Below are 10,173 nucleotides of genomic sequence, written 5' to 3'. Positions count from 1 at the left end.
TGGAATTATTTATAATAGTAGCTGTTTCTATATTGGACTCTCGCATAGCACTTTGCGCATATGGTACATGGGGGCTACTATGTATATGGTGACTGGTTCTCTTAGTTTGTCAAAGGTCAAGCGTCCTCATAGTTCTTTTTTTAATTTTATGTATGAAGTAAGTAGATTCATTGTTGGGATGAAGAAGATGCTAAGTGTACAGAAGGGATGCTGTCAGCTTCATAACAATTGTCTTTGCTACAAAAAGGTTATACTAAAACTAATTAGAATGTTAGCCCAAGGAGGCAAAAAACTAGTTTATGTGCAACTCTCTTAGTCTTGTATATGTGCTTTGGTATCCTTCAATAACTGACCCCATTGTGTTAGATTTGATCATTAGATATCTTAAGCAATACTCATTATCAATTCATCTTCCTATCAGTTACACTCCAAATCGTTCTCTCATTTTGAATATGTACTATGTGTCAATGCATTGCTAAGATTCAAGATACCAAAACTCGCTTCAATATGGCGGCACCTAACAGAGTTGAATAATTCCAAGTTACAATCATTTTTCTTGAAATTTAAAGAACGGGAAGGTAACTCATGAGGATTTCCAGTTGATACATACAACTTTTAGCGGTTATGTGGATCATTTGTTAGCTACTTTGATGGGATTATTTCTGTTAGTACATGCATCAACTGTTTCTAAATTGTGCATGGTTACAAATACTCTCAGTTGTGCAAGGATGAATAATTCTTTTGACCGACTGGTTCTCCTGTATTATCACATTTGTCAAAGGTCAAGCTTCCTCTTAGGTTTGTATATGCGCATGGACAAAAGTCATGGTCTTGACTATGGAAGCTTGTAATATTCATTTGCACAACACTTTCGCTCTAAATCATTCTCACTTCTTCCTTATCTCATAAATATTTATTGTGTCATGGACAGGGTTCCACGCCACCATGCCCAGAGTAGCTTCAAGATATTTTAAGTACCATTATGGCAGCGATTAACAGAGTTCCATGCCATCACGGTCACAAATACTCTCAGTTGAGGATTTTTCTAAATTGGTCGGTTTAGTTGATTTCTTTAAGTTTAAAGAACAGGACGGTGTTGGTTCTGTTACTTCTGTAGATGTAGTCCCGCGATCATGTGATTATTTAGTTGTGATCTGTTACTTTTGATGGAATTATTACAAAATTGTGCAGGAACAAAGATCATGGTCACAAAATTATTATATGGCAAGGACAGAGTAAGTTTGTTATGCGATCATTGTACACGAATAGACTATGGTTTTATTTATTTGCATAGGGTAGTTATGAAGCTTGGAATTGTTCTTTTATGATGAAGAGAGTCAGCCAACTGTTGAAATAAAAATGTCCATGTGGTTTATGAGGTAGGATAGAAATGCTCTAAGTTGAGGTTGTGGATGTGTACTTCACAAAAACTTAGAAATTTGAAGTCTCAAAGTGGTGATCATATTCGGTTGCGATAGTGTTTTTTTCATTTTCCATTTAACATACGAGAGTGGTGGTATTTTGTTCATTTGTTGTATGTAAAATGGCCAGAAAGAAAGCTCTAATTAGAGGTGGATATACGTGTAATATCTAATGAGTTTAGGTATCTTAATATCTTTTGTTTATGCATTAAAAATTCACCAACCACAAATGCAGTTATCATTGCATATCAGCTCAAATGTCTTAAAAGAGAGTATAAACTTTAAATCCAGGGATTTGTCTCTGTTGTGTGTCTTTGAATTGACTCAGCAGGGGTGTAACTATGGGGGTGCAATTGAGTTTATTCATTAATCAGATTTAACAGGTGCTCCAGCCTCAGTTAGCAGAGGAATAGCTGCAAATTAAACTTGCCAAGTAAATCTTAAAGATTATTTTATGATAATTAAGTCAAAGGAATTTAACCATAGTAAAAAAAGGAGGAAGGTACATAGAGTCACAGCCAACCAATGTGCATGAAGTATTGTTCGCTGACCAATCCACTCAGCCTGTGCTGCCTGAATCTCACTTCCATCCGCTATAACAACAAAGTCATTTAATTTTGTTTTGTGTCAATAAAGTGCGATTGTAATTGCTAAGCTGAAGCAGATGCCCTTACTTTCAGAATCTAACTCAATGGCCTTGAAGGAAGTATCCAGATTAGACAACAAATCCTTGACACTAATAAAAACTACTCTAATTAATAGTAACACATTTTACAATTACACAATCAAATAGAAATAAATTAATTACCTAAAGACCGACCATAACTGGATTATTTCCTTGGCTTTTGTAAGTAGCATCTTCAATCGATTAGCTTAGACAAGGACACTTGTTATTTTTTGGTTAACAATGCCCTCTAGTTGATCAATGACGGCGATGGGTATTGGTCTTACTGCAAAAAGAGACGAATATGGGGTCTTATTTTGTGCGCGTCTTTAATGTTTTGAAAATTAAACTCATTTAGGAACAATAAATAACAAATGTGTATGTACTAAAAATATTATGGACCAAACTTGTGGCTCATACTAGGAATAAAATTTAAAACGATTTTTACCTAGTTTAGAGGTTCATATGATCCTAAATACATTTTTTTATAATTCAAAGTTGGTCACCTCGTTTCTTTCATCATACATGCTTCATCACTAACAACTTGTATATGCATAACATATATAAAGATTGATCTTTGCTAACAATAATAGAAAATTCTTAATTATTTGCATGCAGTTCTAAAGTATGTCTCCAAATTATCATATCTTATCAGGTAACAAGGAGGAGCGGAGCCACCGTTACAAATTTATAATCAATAATTCTTGTACGAATTATTTGAATTAGTAGCTCTAAAAAGATGACGTTCGCGCCTTTCATTTTCAACATTTAGAATTATTTGATTAATTTGAGAAAATCTTTCAGTGATAGCTGGATCCATCCATATCTTCCTTTGCTTTGTCAAATAGAGAAAGAAGTTTCTATTTATAGGCGTTGGAGGCCCTTAACCCTTTCTTATTATTAGTAAGATAGGTTGTCTTAGTTCCGTAACATAGTTCAAACCTGGCTTTTCATGAATATGGAACCCCATCCACTAGATTTAAGTGTGCTGAATAATTGTCCTTTCCTCGTACACATTTGAGTACTCAATGCCCCTTTTCTTTTGGCGGGTATCGCCACGTGGCTTAATCCCGAATCACTCCTTAAGGAATAGGACACAATAATATAACGCACATCAGAGAAGAGAGTACCCCCTTTGTTATAAGACAGCCCCGCGTTGATGTTTTTACTTGTAAATCAGGTCATATAATTGGAACACGTCACAAAGCGCATAGTGCTACAAAATCATCTAGGGAGGAGTACTTAATTAAAATTTTAAATAAATGATTTTTTCATAATCCTATAAGAAAAATGATTATCCTTCCGGATTAATATTTAACCCGCCTGAAAACAAACTAGACGGGTACATATATTGGTTTTCTTGCATCATCCTTATACTATTCAAAAGAATTATTCCTTCTTGTTGAGCTTGACTGATTTTTGCAATAGCAACAACCAAGCGTGTTTCAGGAACACCAGCACAATGACAGTGCTGACAGATGACTCAAAAAATGGATTTTTATGAAGGATCCTAAATAAAACGAGACAATAATATACACAACCCATTGAAGAGCAGTATGAAGGGACCACTCAACCACCTGTTATCTTGTACCTGAACTACTACAAAAACTAGAGTAAAAAATGTCTCAACGGGCAGTGTGAGTAGAGTTATGTTAACAGTGAAAGGATGCTGCTCATGATCTTCTTCAGCTCATACATGTATGTTCTCACTACATAATCCAGTATAACTTAAATAGGCGCCGAGGCATGAAGCTTCTCTTGAAGTTTCTGTGCTACAGCATCAATAAATTCTTCAGTGTTCAAGTAGAATTCTCTTGACACCCTGCACATGTATAATTACTCAAATACTGAGTTCCACTGAAATTATAATTACTCAAATACTGAGTTTCACTGAAATTGAGAGAGAAGTCGCAGACTATTCATGTTAACGCCTCCTCATTTGGTTTATCTTACCAACTGAATCAAGTTTTAGTGTCAAAAACATTTTTCATAATAAAGAATTTATCAGTAAGAAGGTGAAAACTTCTTAGTAGAATTGTTCAAGGTGGCTTAGGCTATAGAATTTATTGTTCACTTTAAAAAAAAAACATAACTGTGGTGTTAGGGACATCTTTCACACCTCGAAATACACGGTATTTTGAGTAGCAGATACCAAAAGGAGGACGACTCTGTCCCTACCCAGGAGTAGGGTAAGGGTCTACAGTCAGTTAGAGGAGATATCAGAAATTCCAAATGTGGAGTAAAGAAAAAGAGCTGGATTATATATGCCGTACAGATGAATCTGAAGCAGGAAACATCACTTACTTGGGTCCATGAGCTAATATAGCTAAGTCCTTAGTCATCTTCCCGGACTCTATTGTCCCAATGCAAGAAGCTTCAAGGGTGTGAACAAATTCCAACAACTTTTGATTCCCATCAAGCTGAGCCCTGCAGAAGAATAGTGTGTATTTTTTAGGCATTAAGAGACAGATCCATTCAAATCAGAAATTAACAGCCACCTTTAGTTTTTATGTCAAATTAGATAATGTCCGCTTACCTAAAAGTAAAATAAATGAAAAAAGAATAGAACACCAGTATTGTGTTTGCTTTTGGAGTGCCCCAATAATCTCACCATAACAAAAGTAGACTTTCCATTCCTCAACTTTCCTCAAACTTGCTCAAGGAGATCTCTTTCATATATAGAGGAGCACAAATGGAAAAGAGCAGGAATAAATTTTAATTTCATTTATAAGGGAAAACCAGACCCACTATATCGGACACAGCGAGTAACACAAAATTTGTACAGAATCCATTTTTGCATCCACTACTCTTCCCTTTTTTTCTATCTAATTATAGAGACAACATGATATCAAGCAGTCTATCAGTTCATTATTCGACCTACTCTTAGTAATAGTCATATCACCAAGCCAGAAAAATTGATTCAAGTGATGGCGCAAGCAAAAATAATAATAGTTTAGGTAGACAGGCAACCTCACCCAATCCCAAGAAATTAAGGAAAGAAGAGGAAAACCTCTAGAGTGTGTGTGTAGAGAGAGAGAGAGCAGAAAGGGGAAGAGGGATCAAGTAGTGCATAATAGTGCAATGTGTCCCAACTATAAAAAAAATAAGTGCACCAAGCTCCTGCTAGGCAGGAGGATCCGGGGAAGGGACGGACAACAAGGGTCTCTTGTTTTTCTGCAAGAGGCTATATCCATAGCTCAAACATGTGACCTCCTAGTCACACGTCAGCAACTTTTCCAGTTACCCAAGTAACAACGAACAAAAGTTTACCCCAATCAGTAAAAGTAACAAATGGGTTAGAGAATAGCAGCAACTCACCTATGTCCAAGTCCCCTTGTCCATGCAAAAATGGAAGCAACACTGTTTGTACTAGTTTCTTGACCCTTTTGATGCAGCCGAAAATGTCTTGTTACAGTGCCGTGAGCTGCTTCAGCTTCTAATGTCTTGCCATCAGAAGATAACTGCAGAGGAGATACATTCTATTATACAGAGGACCAATGGGTGTGATATTCTACAAAGAAAGCTTAACGGGAAGATACCTACCAATACAGAAGTCATGAGGCCCAGAGAACCAAATCCTAAATAAACAAAGATAGACTTAGTTAGACTTTTAGAAGTTGATATAGTAACTGTATCATCACGCCAAATCAAAACCTTCAACTAAGACATGAATTTCAAAGGAACAGAATGAAGTAACAGAGTACAATCATGAGGATCACCTTGAGCGAGCAGATCACTCTGGACATCTCCATCATAGTTCTTGCATGCCCAAACATATCCACCCTCGCTTTTTAACGCATAAGCTACCATGTCATCTATCAGTCTATGCTCATACCTATGTGCCAGAGACAGCTTTTGACCAATAATGCAACCATTTTCCAGAAATAAAGTACAAAAACTGCTCATTAATCTCATAAAAGACCAACCATATCGAGTGTTCCTCAAACTGTTGCTTCCACTTCTCTTCGTATACCTCTTGAAAAATGTCCTTAAACCTGGCAAGTTCAAATTTGACGGTGAATAATTCAGCTAAACTCTTAAAAAATATATTTTCTGAAGATTCAAAATAGTATCCCCGCTTTTAATTAGACAGGGCTGGAAGGGAAATGATTTGATCAGCATAAATTAAGGATACCTTCCATCGTATTTCTTTAAAATTGTGTTTTTTGTACTCAAGTAAAGAGGCCATTTCTTTGAAAATGCCATTGACATTGATGATTCAGCAAATGCTCGAATTGACTAGCAAATTTCACCACAGAAAAAGAATGAATATACAAGAGAGAGGAAAAAGCTTGAAGTGAAATAGCATAGTCATTCATCCAAGCATAGTGAAGAAGAACCTGGTCGACATTGTACATGGCAAGTGCAATACCCGGACCTTTAAAATCATAAACATCCAGCTCCGTAGGGGATTCCCCATTTTCCGGCACTGAAAATAAAAATCAACAAGTTGAGTATTGGCATGAGTACGCTTTGTATGTGTATGTTTTGCCTCATAAAATAAATACAGACTGAAATCAACTAGCTCACCAAAAACCATTTTGAGCTTTCCGGGCCCATTAATAATTGCATCTGTGGCACGATACTGATCACCAAAAGCATGCCTACCAATACAAATGGGTTTCTTCCAACCTGCAGATCTCAGAAGTTAAGTACTGACGAGAATGATGATATGGGATTTATACCACAAAGTAGATCAAGAAGATGTTACCAGGAACAATCCTGGGAATGTTCGTGCATAGTATAGGCTCCCGGAAAACAGTACCTGAAGGCAGAAACCGTCATCATTCTATCCATTAAGGATAATGAATTTAGGAAGTACGGCATATTTATCTTCTTTCTTTTAAAAGTAGAAAGCTCAAATCGGAACCAGCTACTTCTGAAATAACAAATAAGAAAACAGGGTATAATGAAGGTGAGAACTTTTTCTCAATTATTTCTTTATGTGGTCCAATTAACAAAGGATTATACTTCTAGGTACATATTCTTTTTTAGTATCATATAATGACCTGTTCATTTAACCCATAGCACAAGTCCAACATATTGTCGAGCTGGCACTCCCAGAAACTATAGTACAAAAGGCTGCTAGAATTTCCTTAACGTACAATGAATCATTCAGTTTAAATTACATGTAATGCAATGGGAAATGTATACTGTCACTCCGTGTACAATAAAAGCATATGATATCTTATGATTTACCACCTTTAGTATTTCCTGAGATTAAACATAAAAGCATCTACAGATAAGGAAAGTATCCTTGCTGCACCAATAAGATGCTCGGTACGTGCCAGACGCTATCATATTATGATGGATGCACATCATACACAAGAGTAGACCTTGTCATTGAGATACAAACAAATTGAGTTGCATGCATACCGTTTAAAATGTTTCTGATTGTGCCATTGGGACTTTTCCACATAGACTTCAGCCCAAATTCCTTGACTCTGGTCTCATCTGAAACATCAATAGTAGGAGAATTAGAAAGTGTCATAGTGCAATTTGCTAACTTCCACGTAACTTCACTAGCGTTTGGCCATAGATTTTGGGAGTAGATTTTCAAAATTGAGCTTCAATATCTGTTTGGCCATGAAATTTTCAAGTTCCTAAAAAAAGGTCTTTTGGGGTTTTGGGGAGTTGGGACTTTCCAAGTAAAATGCATGTCCAAACCCAACTTGCAAAACTCAAATTTTCAAATTTCAACTTCAAAATCTATGGTCACACGGGAGCTTCATGTACTCTGAAAAATTCAAACTCTAAATATGAGAGAGCCATAAGTGATTTGGAAACCACCATTTAAACGAAACATTTGGACTAAAGCATGAACCTTTATTATTTAAATATCACGCAGAAATTTCCTCCTTAACCTTTCTCAAAAGCTTTTCTAAAACTGGAAAAGACAACTGACCAGGTGTTATAGTAGCGCATTTCACAGCAACATTGTATCTGCACAATAAAGGAGTATAAGCCAATTCAAGTTTGGAACTAGAATGTTTTGAGCAATTAACTGATATTTGAGTACAATTAGCTTTGGTGTGAAATACAGAAGCATTTGCAACAACAAAAAAAAAAGGGCAAAACAAACAACGCAAAGATAGCTAACTTCTCAAACTGAAACAATAATCTACTTCAACTGATTGTTTAAAAAAACTATAAGTTGGCCTCAATTCTGAAGGAGAAAAAACAACATTTAATCACCTAAGTGAATTTCTCAGTGCGAATCATTTAGGTAAATGAACTTACTTCAGGGTTGCCTCAGCACTTTCAACAGTAACTTGGTCATCAGTGGCATCACGGTTCAATATACCTAAATCATAATACTTTGTATCCAACTCTAGATAAGGATAGATTAGCTGCCACCACATGATGCAAAAATATACAAAAGATTTAGAAGCATAATAAGAAAAATTGGCAAAACAAAATTAAAAGATATATTCAGAAGCTGACAATAATTATACCTTGTCTTTGATCATTTTCCATATAACCCTCGTCATTTCATCACCTACAAAAAAAAAAAGTTAAAGGAGTGGATGAATAATTACAGATGTGCTTGCACTCATCTCAACTGCAGTAAATTACCGTCCATTTCGACTATGGGATTTTGAACGAGGATTTTGCTAGTCGGACCAGAGGTGGAAGCGAAGCACCGAATGGAGGCATTAGGGATTCGCGTAGTGAGAGATACTCTGTTATTGAAGAGCTGCCGATTGGAATTGACTTGAAAATAGAATTTTTTACTAGCTATAGATGATGCTGAAGACGATGAAGATGAGACAAAAGAAGCGACGCCGGCCATGGAGGAACACCGGAGTCTGGGTCGGACGGCGAGCATAACACTTTAGTTGGCTTAAAAAAGTTGTCAATGCCGCTGTGAGAAAACTCGGTTGTGTTTGTCCGCCGTGCGCGATATGGGCCTCCTTTTTTTCAATAATGCTTTATACGTATAATTTATATAATCATCGCTAATTAAGGTAACAGAAAATTTACATAATACCATAATTTAAGCTAATAATTTTAAATTAAATATTTTTTCAAGAAAAGAGTTCTACAATTATACAAACACCATAACAACTTATTTCCTTATAATATTAGGGTCTAAATCTTAATCAATCATATTCGTCTGTATTTGTTTTTAAGAACTGAATTTTAATTATTCAGATTTAGTTTATTAAGTTTGTTTATTTTATTTTTTTATAAGTCTTTTAATGAGTATGAATACATCTAAATGAATAAGATATCTAACACACTATTAACACCATTCAGACTCAAAAATAAAATTTCTATCTTAATTCAACTATATCACAATAACTCATTAAGATTTTTTTTCTTATTTAATTAATGTTAATTACATGTTTACCGTTATAATTTTCTTTATTCTTTCTAACTTAATTTACTTTCATAAATTAATCAATATATTTGAATTGAGAAACAGTTCACGATATAATATTTAGCACGATTTCAGAATGTAAGAAAATATTAATTGTTTGATTGATAACAATAACAAATGTTCATTATAAAATAAAATGTTTTCTCAAACATTATATTACTACTCTATGTAAACTATTTTAGGTTGCATTATATTAGATTCTCAAAGCTTTTAAGTGCAAAGAATAGCCATATAAATGATGTAACTTAATGTTAAATTATTAATAAAAAAATCATATTACCTTGTTACAATAAAATGTTCAAAATATAATTTTCTATAAAAATAATTTTCTACTAAAATGAGTTTTTTATAATATTTTATTGATATAGCGTTTTATTTCATATGTACATAGATATTGAAAACAGACAGTCCCAATAATCGTTAAGAGACGATATCTTAATATTAAGATTTACACATCTATATCTTAATGCATATCTTAATATTCAGTTGTATATTCAGATTCAGGCGTTTTAGTCCTAATGAAAACAAATGAGGCCTAAGCAATATTACACACAAAAAAATCTAGTTCATCAATATTCTTGTATGTACGACGCGGCAAAAAAGAGTACGGTTAATTTGTATGGTATATAAGTGAAATTTTCAAAAATGAATTATCAACATTTTATTTGTTCTAATAGTTCGCAAGTATGTATTTTTGTTTATAC

At 34.7% G+C, this 10,173-nt stretch overlaps 1 protein-coding gene and 1 long non-coding RNA gene across 2 annotated transcripts; one reads left to right on the top strand and one right to left on the bottom strand.

Moving 5' to 3' along the window:
* The first annotated feature begins 253 nt into the window (after positions 1-253).
* Positions 254-1,164, top strand: LOC114076152. Its single transcript, XR_003576972.1, has 2 exons — positions 254-847; positions 932-1,164. It is a non-coding gene; the product is annotated as an uncharacterized LOC114076152 (long non-coding RNA).
* Positions 1,165-3,487: 2,323 nt separating this feature from the next.
* Positions 3,488-9,014, bottom strand: LOC107011997 (isocitrate dehydrogenase [NADP]). The gene is made up of 15 exons (XM_015211698.2): positions 8,662-9,014; positions 8,541-8,584; positions 8,326-8,435; positions 7,991-8,028; positions 7,462-7,539; positions 6,797-6,850; positions 6,616-6,717; positions 6,426-6,514; positions 6,221-6,324; positions 6,012-6,080; positions 5,805-5,920; positions 5,629-5,663; positions 5,404-5,546; positions 4,390-4,512; positions 3,488-3,907 (listed from the first exon to the last, which is right to left on the bottom strand). Exons 1-15 carry the CDS (start codon positions 8,912-8,914, stop codon positions 3,814-3,816), a joined length of 1,452 nt encoding a protein of 483 aa, XP_015067184.1. The 5' UTR covers positions 8,915-9,014; the 3' UTR covers positions 3,488-3,813.
* Between the last annotated feature and the right edge of the window lie 1,159 nt (positions 9,015-10,173).

The sequence above is a fragment of the Solanum pennellii genome, chromosome 2, assembly GCF_001406875.1.
Source record: "Solanum pennellii chromosome 2, SPENNV200".
Lineage (NCBI taxonomy): Eukaryota > Viridiplantae > Streptophyta > Magnoliopsida > Solanales > Solanaceae > Solanum > Solanum pennellii.
The sequence above is the reverse complement of the archived record's forward strand: the minus strand, read 5'-3'. Positions and strand labels throughout refer to the sequence as shown.

What these genes read in the sequence shown, in the direction of transcription:
- LOC107011997 (XM_015211698.2), bottom strand. Translation starts at nt 8,914, where the DNA reads ATGCTCGCCGTCCGACCCAGACTCCGGTGTTCCTCCATGGCCGGCGTC. An exon ending in TTTGAGGAACACTCGATATG is followed by an intron (nt 5,921 to 6,011) that starts GTTGGTCTTTTA and finishes TCTGGCACATAG; the next exon opens with GTATGAGCATAGACTGATAG. An exon ending in ATATTAGCTCATGGACCCAA is followed by an intron (nt 3,908 to 4,389) that starts GTAAGTGATGTT and finishes ATACATGTGCAG; the next exon opens with GGTGTCAAGAGAATTCTACT.